This window comes from Podarcis gaigeae (genome assembly GCF_964106915.1).
Source record: "Podarcis gaigeae genome assembly, chromosome: 8".
NCBI classification, from domain to species: Eukaryota; Metazoa; Chordata; class Lepidosauria; order Squamata; family Lacertidae; genus Podarcis; species Podarcis gaigeae.
The window spans coordinates 75577552-75594738 of NC_139684.1; the positions used below are offsets into that span (position 1 = coordinate 75577552).

The 17187-nt window shown below is 45.7% G+C and overlaps 3 protein-coding genes across 4 annotated transcripts in view; all 3 read right to left on the bottom strand.

Moving 5' to 3' along the window:
- Window positions 1–17187, bottom strand: part of LOC310851730 (phospholipase A2 inhibitor 25 kDa subunit-like) — a 1159037-nt gene that overhangs the window by 146610 nt on the left and 995240 nt on the right. The window lies entirely within an intron of this gene.
- LOC310851704 (phospholipase A2 inhibitor and Ly6/PLAUR domain-containing protein-like) lies at window positions 366–6032 on the bottom strand. Of its 2 annotated transcripts, none has more exons than XM_083754363.1 (5): window positions 5787–6032; window positions 4860–4976; window positions 4460–4612; window positions 2512–2604; window positions 366–952 (listed from the first exon to the last, which is right to left on the bottom strand). In XM_083754363.1, the coding sequence occupies exons 1-5, from the start codon at window positions 5839–5841 to the stop codon at window positions 780–782; spliced, it is 591 nt and encodes a 196-aa protein (XP_083610489.1). In that variant the 5' UTR covers window positions 5842–6032; the 3' UTR covers window positions 366–779. The 2 variants fall into 2 exon arrangements, with proteins under 2 accessions (XP_083610489.1, XP_083610488.1); XM_083754362.1 differs by having other exon boundaries at window positions 2467–2604.
- LOC310851713 (phospholipase A2 inhibitor gamma subunit B-like) lies at window positions 9242–16141 on the bottom strand. The gene is made up of 5 exons (XM_083754374.1): window positions 16085–16141; window positions 14478–14594; window positions 13396–13545; window positions 11886–12026; window positions 9242–9583 (listed from the first exon to the last, which is right to left on the bottom strand). The coding sequence occupies exons 1-5, from the start codon at window positions 16131–16133 to the stop codon at window positions 9426–9428; spliced, it is 615 nt and encodes a 204-aa protein (XP_083610500.1). The 5' UTR covers window positions 16134–16141; the 3' UTR covers window positions 9242–9425.

Below are 17187 nucleotides of genomic sequence, written 5' to 3' on the forward strand. Positions count from 1 at the left end.
TCATAGATTTTGGATGTTACCTTTAAAGACAGCTCAATTCACCCTCCACGCCCACCTTCCACTGGCCCAAGCATATCTGCCCCAGGCCCCAGCAAACCATGCTATGTAACTACGTGGCTGCTCTCAGTCTCTGGGTGGAAAAGAGAGAAGAGTGGTTGTGGCCTGGAGAGTGTTCCAGAGATCCCAAGTGGGAGGTGGAGCCTGGGGAAATGGAGTGTGGCATGGAAAGAGTTTCAATGGACAGATACAGAGATCTGGAGGGCCACATTCAGTATCCATGCCTGAAGCTCCCTACTCTTTGTATAATGGATGTCTGACTAATCTAGCTGAGGACTGCTCAGTTCAGAAAAAGGTACAAGAAACCATTCAGAAACTTTATTTTTATTTTGTACAGTGGTACCTTGGGTTACATACGCTTCAGGTTACATACGCTTCAGGTTACAGACTCTGCCAACCCAGAAATAGTACCTTGGGTTAAGAACTTTGTTTCAGGATGAGAACAGAAATCGTGCTACAGCGCCATGGCAGCAGCAGGAGGCCCCATTAGCTAATGTGGTGCTTCAGGTTAAGAACAGTTTCAGGTTAAGAACGGACCTCCGGAACGAGTTAAGTACTTAACCAGAGGTACCATTGTATTGGTGGAAAATCCAGAATATTCTGCATCGCTCCATCTGCATTGAAAGAAGCTTCCTGCCCCACACATTGCCTGGCTATGACTCATTCGATGTAATAATTTAGTCTGGCTAAAGAGCCAAAAGGAAGGCTTATGTGTGTGTGTTTCAGTTCCGTGAAAGCTCTGTGAAGTCCGAGTCGTCAATTTCATTAGCCTGGTTGCAATCTGCCTTCGTCAGCATTTCAAGGAACAACCCCGGTATTCCAGAAATGCCCAGCTTATCAGTGCAGATATGTTGTGTCCCGCAGCCTCGTCTGACAAAAGTCTCATTCTTGCTACCTGAGGGGATGGGAGAAAACAATCAAACCAAGACATGCCCGGGATCTGTGAGCCATTCCTTCGGTCCTCTCCACTCCCTCCAGGCAACCACCTTGACTGATGATTTCTTGAGGGAAGTGCTGTAGCTCAGAGGTACAATTCTCAGTGGCATCTCAGATAGGTCAGGGAAATCATATGGCCATAATCCCTGGGAAGCTGCTTCCAGTCAGGGTAGATTGGTGTTCTTCAACCTTGGAATCCCAGCTGTTGTTGGGTTACAACTCCCATCAGCCAGTTTAGCCAATGATCATGGAAAAGGACATAGAAAGCTGCCTTATACCAAGTCATAGAATCATAGAATTGGATGGGACCCTGAGGATCATCTAGTCCAAGGAATATGCAGCTGTCCCATATGGGGATTGAACCTGCAACCTTGATGTTATCAGCACCTGACCAAATGAGCTATCCAGATAGCTGGTCAATCCCAGCATTGTTTATACCAACTAGCAGCCATTCTTTGGAGTTTCAGGAACGGAGTCTCTCACAGTCCTACCTGGAGATCGGGGACTGAACATGAAACTTTCTGCATCTGCAACGCAGATGCTCTACTATTGAGCTCTAGTGAAGTAATACAGTGACTATCCCTGGCATCTCCAGGGTGGAGATGGGGAACAAGTCCTGTCTGAAAACCTGGAGATCTCCTGCCAGTCAAGTGTAGATGGTATTGGACCAATAACATATGGCAGCGTCCTATGTTCAGCCCTGATTCCATGCAGCCCTGGCTCAGCCTTCAAAAACACACCCAGGATGGTCAGGGCCAGCCCACCTATGAGGCAGGCTGAGGCAACTGTCTCTGGTGGTAGAACCCCAAGAGACAGTGCCCCAGGGGGGACCAGAAAAGCAGCAGTGGCTTCTAGCAAGATCTTGTGAGCTCTTGCTGGAACCGGCCCAGTATACCTGAAGGAGCATCCCCCCACCCCCACATTGCCCAGCTCCGAGGGCCTTCTGGTGGTTCCCTCCCTGCAAGAAGTGAGGTTCCAGGGAACCAGGCACAGGGTCTTCTCGGTAGTGGTGCCCGCCCTGTGGAACACCCTCCTACCAGATGTCAAGGAAATAAACTACTATCTAACATTTAGAAGACATCTTCAAGGAAGTTTTTAATGTTTGATATTTTATTGTGTTTTTAATATTCTATTGGGAGCCGCCCAGAGTAGCTGGGGAAACCCAGCCAGATGGGCGGGATATAAATAAGTTCTTGTTGTTGTTGTTGTTGTTGTTGTTGTTGTTGTTGTTGTTGTTGTTGTTATCACTGCTTCTCAGCTAATAAATTGTTAATAAATAAATTGTTGTTGTTGTTGTTGTTGTTATCAATTTTTCTTAGCTGCTGCTGTGCAGCCCATGTAGGGTGGGCTCCAGTGGAGTGGGGCATTGGGACAGGGAGAGGAAAGCACCTTCGTGTTTCACCTGAATTGGTGAAATGGGATGCATCAACCCTGAGGACCGTATTTTTAAAAATCTATAGTTGGCAACTCTACCAGCTGCAGCATAGCCAGACAGGTAGATGCAGTAGACTTCCCGACCGTGGCAGAAAACCTTGTCATCGATCGTGCAGGTAGAACCTCTCAAGTTGCGTGGAGGGCACCATCTTTGGTTGGGTTCACTTAGCAAAGGCACTGGGAAGAAATCAAAGAGGTTGGCAGCTACATTCAAAATCCTATTCTACTAACACTTCTGGAATGCTTGCCCACTCCCTTTTTTGATAAAGGGAGCTGCTTATACCACATTGCTTCATCAATCCTAGCAACAATAGCTAGCAGTGCAGATTTGGGGATGGGTGAGCAAGTGGCTGCTCACCCTGGAATGAATCAGAGCCTCTGGAGCAGTCCATGTGAGCTTCAAAGAAAGTCAAGTGAGAGTGAGGGCAGGGGGAAATGGGCAGCGAGTCTTCCTGCCTTCAGTGTGGATTGGCTTCAGGTTGATACTGTCAGAGCAAGAACTCTGGAAATCTGGAAAACATTGCATTCAGCAGCAGCAGCTGAATGTTGCAAAAGTGGTGCTGAAACGCCACGGAATCAGAGACCTGAAAGGGGATTTTCAAGGTGTGTAGTCCAATCTCAGGAAATCCAGTCTCCCCGACAGATGACTGTCTACAAATATGGCAGTGAACTTGGGGAGGACTTGTTGGCATAGTTCAAGGCCTAGCGCATAGGTGGTTAGCCCATGGCTCTCCAGAGGTTGCCCCTACGACAACTCCTATCAGCGGCTGTCAGCACAACCAATGGAATGACAGAGGTTGTAGTGGTGTCACACTGGGGTTCCTGTGTCTAATGCTCATCCTACTCAGAGCAGACCCATCAAGATGAATGGGCACGGTCAGCTTAAGTTCAAAGGCTCTCCTGAGCAGAGGTTGGCTGGATACAACCTAAGGTTGCAGAAGCCTTTGGCGGGGGTGGACAGCAAGATTCAAACGTGGGTTGCTGCCAGCTTTTGGTCTTTGCATGTGGATGCCACACGTCCTTTCCGTTGGATTGCCACTTTGCAAGGAAGTGGTAACAGGGAGGGAAGCATCCATGCAACCAGCACCGCTATGTAGTATTCCTTCATGTATCATCAGAGCCATGTGGGTTGTAGCTTAGTTGTAGAGCAGCAGCCTTGCAGGAAGAAGATCAGAGGTTCAGTTCCCAATGGCATTTCCACGGGAATGTCCTTTGCTTGAAATGCTGTTGCCAGGCAATGTGGGTGATACTGAGCTAGGTGGACCAAATGGTTTGACTCAGTATAAGGCAGCTTCTTCTGCTCCGATGATGGGGTAGTGGTTAGTGTGCTGGACTATGACCTGGGAGGCCTGGGTTCGAATCCGCAATCAGCTATGCAGCTCACTGGGTAACCTTGGGCCAGATACAGTCTCTCAGTGTGACCTACCTCACAGGGTGTTGTAGGGATAAATTGGGCACCATCTTGAGGAGAAGAAGAAGAAGAAGAGTTTGGATTTGATATCCCTCCCTTCAGGAGTCTCAAAGCGGCTAACAATCTCCTTTCCCTTCCTCCCCCACAACAAACACTCTGTGAGGTGAGTGGGGCTGAGAGACTTCAAAGAAGTGTGACTGGCCCAAGGTCACCCAGCAGCTGCATGTGGAGGAGCGGAGACGCGATCCCGGTTCCCCAGATTACAAGACTACCGCTCTTAACCACTACACCACACTGGCTCCTTGGAGGAAAGGTGGAAGTGGTGAATGAGAGCAGAAGCTGATATAAAACTGTACATCAGAAGCTGCCCTGTACTGAGTCCAGCCATTGACACTGTTTGGCAGCAGCTCCCTGGGATTTCAGACATGGAGAGACCGGGAACTGAACCTGTGACCTTCTGCATGCACAGCAGATGCTGAACGCCCAAACGACACTCATTCCCCAATGAAGACATGTTGTCGGAACCAAGACTCCAGGATTCTGCCATGCAGGAATCTAGTTGATAAACCTGGTTGGCGGGGAAGCAAATGAGCTAGCAAGGCAATGAAACGAAATGCATACACCTCAAAGCTCCTTTGTTGCAGTGATCCTGGCAGCAGCACTCCGAGTTGCTCCGAATGCGTTCCTCTGGCGCGATGGTGACGGTGAAGGGCCCTGGAGGGCAGTACTCAAGCTTGGTGCATCCTTTGTAAGTGGCCACTTTCCTCGTTTTGCCTGGTTGCATGAGAAGGAGAGAATGAGCTATTCCAGGGGTCCAAACTGCTGTAGCTCTTGTTGATTTGTGCCTTTGGGGACCCTGCAAACCCTAGAGCTGGCAATGACTGGGTAATTTCATGATTACCTCGCAACATGCCCTGTGAGGTAAGCTAAACTGAGAAAAAGGAGCAGCTAAAGGCAGAGTCCCCTGGGGTGAAGCATACGGTAACCTTCCACCCGAGCTCACAAATCATAAGCCACTTACCCACTCGGGTCTCTACTGTGAGGGTGAGGCAGGCACTCTGAGGCTCTTTGCAGGTCTGCAGAGGCCCAGAGCAGGACCGGGTGGCACTTTCACAACGTTCACATTGAAGGCAGATTCCTGGGGGAGAGGGAGAGAGAAAGAAAGGAGATCAATGTCTCACATGTTGTTGCTGTTTAGCCGTTTAGTCGTGTCCGACTCTTTGTGACCCCATGGACCAGAGCACGCCAGGCACTCCTGTCTTCCACGGCCTCCCGCAGTTTGGTCAAACTCATGCTGGTAGCTTCGAGAACACTGTCCAGCCATCTCGTCCTCTGTCGTCCCCTTCTCCTATGTCTCACATAGGGGCCCCTTAATAGTTTTCTCAGATCAGGGGTCACCAACAGACATAGACCACACAAGCCCTTCAGATATAGGTCACCTTCAACAAGGGGACTGCCCTCTGGAAGCATTTCAAATAGAGGACTCCCCACTGCAACGTAGAACATATGACCATCTTGTTTCAGCCCCTATCTGGACAAGGTGGTGGGTGTCCCGTTGTCTCTTAAAATGTTGGGGCACCACAAAGGATGTCTGCCCATTTGCAAAGGCTGGTATCTTGAAGAAGGGAGGTCTATAGAGCTAGAAGTTGGTGAAGTGCCTAAGAGGGCAGGTGGCCAGGGCAAAAGAGATAGATAATAAATTAGAGGCACATATATTGTACTTTGCAGTGATCGACTGGGCAGAATGCTGCCTGCATCCTTTCTTTTATATTTCTACATGTAATTGGGTCAGAGACTTGATCTTTTTTCCGCTTTCATTTTCATGACAGCTGAACACTTAGGGTTGGATCTGGAATATCCCTGATGTGGGCGAGCCTCCCTGTGGTTAAGACCCTGGAAAAGAGTCAAAAAAAGCTCTCACCCATGGCTTTCAAAACGGCCAACTCACCTGTAGCTAGCAAGGTTGTCAGCAGCCAGACAGCGATCTCCAAGGAAATCTTCATTGTGCTGAGAAACTCAAAGGACCAAGTCTGAAAAGTGTGTGTGTGTGTGTGTGTGTGTGTGTGTGTGTGTGTGTGTGTTGAAGACACCTCTCAATACAGAACGATTTACAGCTCTGTGGGTGGAAAATGCCACAGAAAGAGCACAGTGCATGTATGTGTTTGTGTGTGATCATAATAATAGTTCCTGGATGGAACGAGTTCCTGAAACATCAATCACTTGTGCGCCTGTCTTGGATTAGCAACCATGACGACATCTCCTTTTGAGAAACTTAAAGAAGCAGGTTTTAAGGTGGAGGAGGGGGGCTGTCACATATGCCCTGCGTCCAGAAAACCCCAGGTTTATTCCCGGGCTTCTACGAGGAGAGCAATGCCCCCACCCCTTGTAGACAATACTTCAGCTCAGATTGCTCAAGGAATTTGATTTCTGTGGGTTCCAAAATGAACAGACCTGATCCACACCTGTTGGATTAATGTGCAGATGGGAATGTAACTGTCGTTCGGATATTGCACTTCTACTGATTTTGTGATATTGTGCTTAGCTCAAAAGAAAAAGAAAAAAGAAAAGTGTCATATTTTAGGGTCAAGTGTTTAGAAATGCAGACATTGATACAATGTGTGTGTGTGTGTGTGTGTGTGAGAGAGAGAGAGAGAGAGAGAGAGAGAGAGAGAGAGAGAGATGTAGAAATGGAACCAAACAGATTTATGAATGTGCACACCTCAAACTGACACAGAGCAGAAAAAGATTAACCCATCCATCTCTAAATGAGCTGGATGAACCAATGATTTGACTCTGTTAAAGCATATGAGTGGTGTGGGTGGGTGGGTGGGTGTAGGAGGGGTACATTATTAGATGGGTGTGTCTGTCAACTTCAGTTTCTCATATTTCCAATCTTCAATTTAGTTCTCTGCATTTCGACATCATTTTGTGGGGGAGAGATTTTAAAGGTCCTCATAAAAATTCACCAGTATGTTAGTGGGCACCTATCCTTCTGCACAGACATTGCAAAGCAATTTCCCCCAATGCCATGCATTTCTGTATGTTATTCTCACTAATATAATACATTTGCATGCACACTCTATATGCATCTTTGTACGCGCAAATTGGCTGGAGAACCGCATTGCAAAATTCAAAGAGGTGCAAATTGTGAAGGAAAGCTGTGATTCAGTCCACATTGCGGTTTCAGAAAGTGCAAAGTCAGTAGGTTCGCCTTTAAATGTGGACCGGATCCAATTTCTTCTCCCGCTCACACCCCTCAATCCCTGACACATGTTGGAAAGAGTTCTCAGTCCAGATCAATTCAGCTCATTAAGGTAGCATTTGAGGAACTTCTAGTTCCTGGGTTCATCCGGCTCCAGGGACATCAATTAATATCAGGTGAAGCATTTCCCTTGTTGCAAGCTTAGCAGCCATGACGACACCTCCTGAAAAGTTAATGTTTGCCTCAAGGCTCTAAAACTGAAGCCAAAGGTAAGAGATGCAAGTCAGAAGGTTATTTTCCACACACACACACACCTGGGATTGTTGGAGATAGCAGGTGGAATGTATTTATTCTTGCAACTTCAATGGCTGTGAGATTGGGAGTAAATTTCCGTAGATGCAGCTTCAACTGCCATAGTCCTACCAACCTGGACATTGGATGTATCAGACGTCAGGAATATTTAATTAATTTTTTCCTGGGTACAAGGGTTCTTCTATCTGGTTTCTTACAGTTCCTTTCACACTCTGGTACCTGTCATGCTCTGGAACGGCGGCTTTTTCACCAATCTACCAGCACATCACACCAAATTTCCTTCACACTGGTAGGTTTAGCGGGACAAAACAACAAATACTGATACTCCTATACCTTTCCGCACACACATGCTTCTGTTTCCCCAGGAAAACAGCTATTTGCCACCCTGAATTTCATCGCTTGACTCCTGCGAATTTCTGAGTCGTGGTAATGAGTGCTAATAAAATTTGCTATATTCCATTAGTTTCCTGGAAGTGGTTTCACACCATGTGAAAGCTCAAATATAATGTGGATATTAGCAGGGAAGCGTCAGGGACATGAAGCAAACCACTGTGTGAAAGCAATCTCTGTCACCCACTCTGCTTTTGGATCTGGTCCAAGATGTGGAAGAGAGAGTGCTCCCTGGAAGCGGCTGATGTTTATCAAGGGCAAGACAGCCAGATCCTATATAACTGCTTTATAGGAACTGGAACTTGAAGAACTCATGCTTAAGCTTGCTTTTCCCTCCCTCCTCCCTCCCATTACCTTTTTCCTCATGTGTTGTGTCTTTTTAGATTGTCATCTTGAGGGCAGGGAGCGTTTTAATACCGATTTTTGGCAAGATACCCTGAGATTCTTTTTGGCTAAAGGACTGGGTGTCAATGCCATAAAGAACCAATAGTGACAGAGAACATTCCACCCGTCATGATCAACCTATGGAACTTATGGCCACTGGATATTGTGAGGGCCAAGAGCAATAAATGACCTTGAGAATTTGAAAGGGGGGAAACGTTGGTGCATTATTCTAATTTCACAACTTCTTCTAACTGGACTTATGTTCCAGTGTACCTAGACGGAGGCCGTGTCTATGTATACTTTCTCAAGGCATTTCAGAAAAATGCCTGGGAGGAAAAAAAATCCTGCTACCAGTTAAAACCTAAGGAAAGAAAGGCCTTTTTGTTGCTATGGGTAAGCATAAAGGTAAACGTAAAGTTTACCTTCCCGCCGCAGTGGTACCTATTTATTTACTTGCATTGGTATGCTTTCAAACTGCTAGGTTGGCAAGAGCTGGGACAGAGCAACGAGAGCTCGCCCCGTTGCAGGGATTCGAACTGCCAACCTTCCGGTCAGCAAGCACAAGAAGCTCAGTGGTTTAGACCACAGCGCCACCTATGTGAGTAAGTATGTGTGCGCAATGGAACCTACTAACCCATGAAACTCAATGCCACTGAATGGTGGTAGCCATTTGCAATAATTTTCTTTCAAAAGAGCCATACAAATACAAGATTAAAGTTCACTATGCACATGGTCCAGATCAGGGATTCTGCTTAGAGCATCTCTAACAGATCATGCTGCTTTGGATGGTACCTGTAATGACATCCAAACACACCATCAACTGAGCAGACAAATAACCTGGTTCAGATGTAATAATCCCCGACCCAGAAACTATGGTTTATTGGAGCAAAACGTACCCATGATTCTGAGTGCTCCTTTCTCCCATCCTCCTCTTGTCTAACCCTCTTAAGAAAAGACATCTTGGTTTGTTAAACCACAATTTCCTCATGATGACTCAATTGGGAAACCGTAATTAAACAGCTCCCTACAAAACAGGATGAAAATGGGACATTTAATGAAAATAAGTCATTCAAGGATCCAGTGGCATGCAGGAAAACTTAAAGAAGCAAATCTCCTTCACCCTTAACATGATTTTATTCCGTTTGATTTCCGACAAACAAAATAATAGAATAGCAAATTATTCCACCTTACAAATCAATGAAAATTTCCTGGTAAGAATGGTATTCGACTGCTTGAGAAATGCCTCGGCAGATCTTTACCCAGAGTCTCTTCATAAGATGTGTTTTCCTGAGGTACTTGCTACTTGCCAATTTTGGTGAGTATTTTGGGAGCAGCAGTGCACTGGGGATTTTTCAGAATTTCCATGTACATTCCAGGGATCCCAAAGTAACGTGGCTCATTCAGACAAGCACGTTTGGTTGCACAACCACGTTTTGCGTAAGTGTAGATCTGACCATCTGCAGGAAAGGAGGGGGGTGGAATTATACTGTGAACCACTCTGAGACCTCTGGGAATATATAATATAATATAATATAATATAATATAATATAATATAATATAATATAATATAATAATATAATATAATATAATATAATATAATATAATATAATATAATATAATATAATATAATATAGCTCAGTAAGGAATTCGCCCATCCTCTCCTATGAGTCTTAAAAAAATTATTTATGCTTTTCAGGTTTATACATTTCACTAATTTTACAATCATTTTAACATTTCAAAACTTGACTTCCTTCCCCCTCCTTCTGAGGTTCCTTAAATTTATTTTTAATATCTTCTGCATATCCTAATTACGGTAACTTAATTTGCTCATTTATTTATACTCTTATAAAACTCTCCTATGAGTCTTAGCCATCATACATTTGCAGCAAAAGTTGGTGCTTTTAAAAAATGACACAACTTTCTGTTGCTCTATTTCTTAAGACCAGCAGTATATAAGAGCCCAGCTGGATCAGACCCATGGCCTGTCTAGTCCAGCATCCTGTTCACACAGTGATTGTCCTGGCTCCCACCCTTTGATGAAAGACTTGGATTCTTGGTTTGAGAGATCCCAAAACTTGTATAAAAGAAGTCTGTACAGCACAGGTTCCAAGCTTCTCAATTCAAAGGTACAATGGCAGAGACTAGGACACATGCCTAGGCAAAGCATAGCTGTTGACCCGACACTGGACATGCCCCTTCCATTCCATTCTTTAAGAGATGGAGCGAGTCCATCAGTCTTATCCCAAGTGAGAAGCTTGGGCCTGCCAACAGGCACTCCTACTGGTGGGCAGGGAACTGCTGAGTCTGTTCACATCTATGCTGGTGGCAGTGTGTCCTGAGTGATGAGACTTGCATCCCACCATCTCCCTTCATCTCTGACTGTGCTGGCTCTCTGATTGGCCAGATAGCACCTCCGTTACTAAGGAAACCTCAGCCCTGGAGTGGGGCTGGAGCATCTTCACTAGGTTCCCCTTCCCCCTCCATGATGCCTAGTGGATGAGTGGAAAAGTCGGGTGGCTTTGGGGTGGGACCGTCCTTGGGGTCACTGCTTAGACTAGCTCCACCTCTGACCTTAACACCTGAGCTGGGTGGCTGTAGAGTGGGGCCCTCTTCTGAAACACTGCTTGATCTCCCTCCATTCTCCCAACCCAATGTTCTCCTCTTCTTCCCCTTCTGACATCTCTTGCTGGTCATGCTCCTCCCTAGCCAGTGTCACAAGGCTCATAAACATCACCAACCAGGTGCTTGTGGAATGCCAGCAAGCAGGGCCTGAGTGCAACAGCACTCTCTCCACTCTTGATTTCCAAAAACTGCCTCTGATGGTGGAGAGAGCAGCCATTGAATCACCTGATGCCTCACCTGTCTGCCAAAGTGACCCGCAAAAGGTTTGCCACTTTGGGATCTGGCTTTCTGGCCAGATCCAGTTCTCAACCCCTGCCACAGAAATGCATCAAGAATTAAGGTATTCATGCAACCGCACCTGCCAGGATGTTATTTGCCCAGAGCTGGAAAGAGGATACTGTCCCAACAAAGGAAGAATGGCAAGTAACTTTAATGGCCTATGCAGAAATGGCAAAACTTATGGGAAGATTAAGGAATCAAGAAGAAAGAATTTTCAACAAAGAATGGGGAAGATATGTGGGTTATTTTTTTTAAAAAAAATGTAAACAATTAAATACATTAGCAGGGCTAATTTAAAATCTAGCAGTTAAAAGGTGACTTTGGAGGAAATACAAAGAGTAATAAACAAAAGGAGTTAAGGAGGAAGTGCAGTTTTGTAAATGTTTGTATAGGAAACCAAGGAAGGGGAGGAGGGAAGTCTAAATAACGATGTATGTGATCGTATTTGATGATGATTATTGTTAATTTGAAAAATGGGGGGGGTGTTAAAAAAAGGGAAGAATTAGGTTTCTGTTTTCTTAAGCGCCTTCAGAAGGCTACCATCACAACTTCCAAACATTGAAATTTAGAGTCAGATCTTATTGGTATCTTCCAAAGACCTCCACTTTATTCTCACAACAACCCTATGATGTAGCTAGATTAAGAGAATTGTGACCTGCTCAAGGCTTTCTGGTCAAGCAAGAACTTGAACACACGTCTCCAGAATCTACATCCAGTACTCTAACCATGACATCATACTGATGTTCACCTTGTCCCCCAAAGTTTGCTTCACACCATCCACACCCCTTGAATAAGCCCTAGCTTCTTCCCATTTCTTCTACATAAGATGATGTTGCACTACAAACTCTTAGGCCTTACCCTGCTCCACAGCAAAATCATAGTAGACACAGTTGTCTTCCCAGCCATTACAGCTTATTATCTCGGTGGGTATGCAGCTTGGGTCCTTTGAGAAGCATCCAGGGCATTTCAGTCCATTTGGTCTGGTCTGCAGCCGGCGCACTGGGAGCAAGCAAAGAGAATGTGTGGAGAACAGGTTTTCCTATCTCCCAACAAACCAGTTTCAGGTATCTGAATGGAAAGGAATCACACACTAGGTTGGTGCACCAGAACTGGCCAAATTCCAAATCCCCAGTAACTTTGGGTAAGGGGTCATAGCTCATTGGCAGAACACCTGCACCTCCATATAGGGCTGGGGAAGAACCTTGCCTGAAGCCTGCTGTTGGCTAAGCTTGGAGTCCAGCAACATCTAGAGGGCCACCAGTCCCCCATCCCTGGTGCAGATGGTACTAAATGGACCACTTATCTGACTCAGGATAAGAAGAACAGGCCAGGTTCTTCACATACTCCCATATCACTCTGTACCTTCCTTCCAGGCAAACAGAAAATGTGATCAGAGTTGCAGGACAGCACCTTCCTTGGAGGTTTTAAAGCAGAGGTTGGATGGCCATCTGTCATGGATGCTTTAGCTGAGATTCATACATTGCAAGGGGTTGGATGAGATGACCCTCACTATCCCTTCCAACTCTACAATTCTAAGATTCTATGATTTTGTCATTCTATGAGACAAATTCCAGCCAGGCATAAACACTTCGGGTGGGGTGAAGCAGAGCCAATGAGGGGTGTGGCTTGGGGAGAGTGGGTATGGCCTGGGGTAAGTTCTGGGGGCCAGACAAAGAGGAGCCCATATTTGACCCTGATGTTCTCCACTCCTATCCTGCTGCTGTACCTGTGGAAAGATTGGTTCACTGCTCTTAATAATAACAACAACTTATTATTTATACCCTGCCCACCTAGGTGGGTTTCCCCAGCTACTCTGGGTGTCTCCCAACAGAATATTAAAAACACAATAAAACATCAAACATTAAAAACTACTCTAAACAGGTCTGCTTTCAGATGTCTCCTAAAGGTCAGATAGTTGTTTATTTCCTTGACATCTGATGGGAGGGTGTTCCACAGGGTGGGTGCCACTACCAAGAAGGCCCTCTGGTGGTTCTCACAGGGAGGGAACCACCAGAAGACCCTCGGAGCTGGACCTCAGTGTCTCAGCTGAACGATGGGGTGGAGACGCACCTTCAGATGTTCTCCCTGCCAACATATCCCCAAGTATCATCATTGTCCATCACTCAGAGCCATCTTAGGAACACAGGAAGCTGTCTGATGCTGAGTCAAACCATTGGTCCATCCAGTTCCATACTGGCTACACCGAGCAGCTCTCCCTAGTTTCAGAGAGGGGTCTTGCCCAGCCCTATCTAGAGATGCTGGGGATTGAACCTGAGACCTTCTGCAGGCCAGGCAGATGCTCTTGAGCTGTGTTTACACATCAGTGCAGAGGATTAGGGGAGTTGAAAAGCTTGGAAGAGATGCTTACTTGTCACTGCTCCAGTGTTGCAGAGATCCTTGCGGCAGCACTTGGCAGCTCTCCGTTCACGCTGGTTAGGAAAGGTGAAGCTCATGGGGGATGAAGGGCAGTACATGAGCTTGGTGCAGCCTTTGTAGGTGGCCAAGGACACGTCATGCCCTGCAGTTTTCACAGAGGAAAGCCGTCAACATGCATTGGTTTTGTAATTTATCGTTGCACTTTATATTCTGCTTTTAAAAATACAAACTCCAAAGCAGGTAACGAAAGAATGGAAATGATAGAGACATTAGGGGTAGGGGAATCTGTGAATTTCGTATTCTCTTAGCATCTCATTTGTTCAGCCTAAGTTCAGTTCTCCACATTTACACATTTGAGAGAGAGAGAGAGAGAGAGAGAGAGAGAGAGAGAGAGAGAGAGCGCACAAGCAAACATTGCCATGAATATTCAACATTTTTGTGTGAATTTCTCCGAATGCACCTATCTTTGTATGCAATTGTGACTAATTTATGCACATTTTTACGAAACTGTTCCCCTAATATCATGCATTTTGTATGACACTTTCACAAATGCATGCACTTAAAGCACAATTTGCCACACCGTATGCATTTCTGTACAATTACTTGGCTAGAGAACTGCACTGCAAAATTCAGAGTTTGAAGGATGGCTACGTTCCAGTTCATGTATTGGTTCAGAAAGGAGGGATTTGCCTGTAAATGCAAAATGAACCAAATTTCTACCCCCCACTCCTACATCACTGCTTAACCCTCATCCTACCAAAAGTTCACACACACACACACACACACACACACACACACACACACACACACAACACAGCATTTCACTGCTTGGGGAAAACACGGCTCCCTAGGAAGCAAATCCCGGGAAATGATCTGAAAGCATACAAAGCTACTTCCTTGCTGAAGCTAAGCAAGTCTGGGGCTGGACGGCTCCAAGTTGGGGGACTGCATCGAAAGCACACATGTACCCCACCTTGGGCACTATAACAGAAGAAAAAAACCAATATCAATGCAAAAGAAATGAATGAATGAATGAATGAATGAATGAATGAATGAATGAATGCATTCACCCACCCGTTGTGGTCTCTATGGTAAGGGTGAGGCAGGCAGTATGGGATTGTTCACACAGAACTGGCATCCCAGTGCAGGAGTCCGTGTTGCTGCTGCAGTGCTCACAATGCAAGCAAAGACCTGGAAGGAATCACAGAATCATATCAATCAATCAAATCTTCATCACGGTCATAGATCAGCATAAGTAGGGTGGGGGACAATCATTTAAAATCTGTAAAACATTTTGGAAAGCTAAAATTATTGAAGCAGCTAAAATTATTAAATAAGAATCTAAAAGAAGGGTTAGGAGCATTAGACGGATGTGGAAGAGCATAAGAGGTTAGTATATAAAAGGCTATGGGTAAACAGAACCATAGAATTGTAGAGTTGGACGGGACCCCAGGGTCCAGGGATCATCTAGTCCAAACTCCTGCAATGCAGGAATCTTTTGCCCAACAAAGAGGCACTGGAATGAGTCATGGGTGTGGTGGGGAAGCAATTCAGGCATATTTATTGCTAGGGGAAGACAAACGAGCCCAGGCTTCAAATGCTTCTCTGCTGCAGACCACCCTTCCTCAGGCTTCTTTTGCTTCTTCTTCTTTTTTATTTCTTCTCCTGTTGCTTCCAGCATCACCCACTCTTTACGAAAAAGCAGCATGGTGAAAAGTGGGGTGGGGGACTCATTAATGCAGTGGACAAGCAAAAAGGAAATGTGGCTGACAGTCGCACGTTTCCATCACTTTTACAGTTGATTTCAATTATTTTAAAATGTTTAAATTGTTCTTAACTGCTTCATTGATCATTTTAAAATTTAATATTACTACAGTCAAGCACTGCATCCATTTTGGTAAACAAATATTGGAGGAGATAGGTGGAATTGGGCAAATCTGGTGTTAATTTTCGCAATAGCAAGTGACAATAATCCATTGGCAACCTGGCATGCATGTTATCGTCCCATCAGGCATCAACTGAATGCATCTTAAAATGAAAATAAAAACGCATGTTTTGTTTTGGATACGTTTGCTGTCCTGGGCTCCTTCTGGAGGAAGGGAGGGATATAAATTACAACAACACCAACAACCCACTGGAAGGACCCTGAGTGAGAGGCAGGGAAAGGAAGATCTCCCGAGAGGCTGGGAGAAGAAAGGAAAGCTCCCAGGTGAGAGCTGGGAAGGTCCACCACTTTCTGTGTGAGCCAAGAGTGTAGAGCAGGAGTCAGCTACCTTTTTCAGCCATGGGCCAGTCCACTGTCCCTCAGACCATGTGGTGGGCCAGACTATGGGGGGGGGGGACGAATTCCTATGTGCCACAAATAACCCAGAGACATATTTTAAATAAAAGCTGGATTTAGAAGGTGATTGGGCCGGATCCAGCCCCTGTGCCTTAGTTTGCCTACCCATGGTGTAGAGCTACCTTTCAGAGAGGACTCTGTGTTTTGTTTTGTTTTGTTTTGTTCTCTCTCTCTCTCTCTCTCTCTCTCTCTCTCTCTCTGATAGTTTTTTTCTTACTCTCACTTTATTCTGATTCTGAAATGAGTGGGCATGTCTAGCTCAGCTCCCTTCAACAGGTCTACTTTAAGTAGAACTTAATTGGACGCAACCCACAGCCATCACAATTCTATGTGCCCTTACCTGCGGCAAACAGGATGGAAAAGAAGTAGGAGATCAGAGATGTCTGCATGGTCTCGGGACCCCGCAGAGGAGGGAGAGGAATTGTGGAGCTGAGATGGCAGTTGCATGAGGGGTGACTAGCTTAGCCTGGCTGATGGGGATTTATAGTTCCAGGGTTGGACAGGGTTGGAAGGTGGGGTATGCAAGGAGAATGGGCTGTGTGGAACAGTTCCTGCTCCATCAGACTCCATAGGAGATAAATCACCAGGTGAAACCAGCACCTGTTCTGGGCTTGGTGGCCATAACGACATGCAAAGGCAAATGAATGGTCACTTCTCAGGCTTCTGGGGCTGGGGCCAATGGGCTGGTTTCCAAATGATGTTTGTTCCAGTCATTCACTGCACCCATGGGATGAAAGCGTTGGACACTCTGATGCTATCTACATGCCAAGTAGGTGATCTACCACTGAGCTAGCTTTATTAATTCCCCCAGAACTTTAAAGACCCATCATTTTAATTACATTTAAATCTGTGTCTTCATTGCTTTATGGCTGAATCATGTGCTTTCATGCTTTGCTGATTCTCTGAGCTGCCCAGGAAACTTATTAACATGTTCATGGCAAATGACATAACTAAACGAATGTCCTTTTTTTCTGGCTGGCTGTACCAGTTACTAGCCCAACACTGACTTTATACCAAGACTGTGACTTATCTCCCTGCTGTCTCTTGCTCGCATAAGACTGGATGATTGAAAGGGGATACATACCATTTTGCAAAGCACAATAATTTTTGAAAGCCAGGAAGAGTATCAATAGGCATGAATAAACTTAGGACAGGAGTAGGGAACCCTTTGGGGTCTTGTGGTCCCCTGTAAGCATCCCCTCCTGATGGGTAATGACTTCAACCTTACTTTCTGCAGGGACTGGCTGCACTATATAGCTTCCCATGGGGTACTTGGTCACACAGCCAATCCAACCACATCTGCACCTGCCACACACCTGACATCACATATAACATCAGGTGTGGAGCAGATGGGTGTGGTTTGAAGAACATGGCCTTGCGAGTGAAACTGCTGCTCGTGACAGTTCAGATCTGGGCCGAAGATTCCTCATGCCTGACTTACAG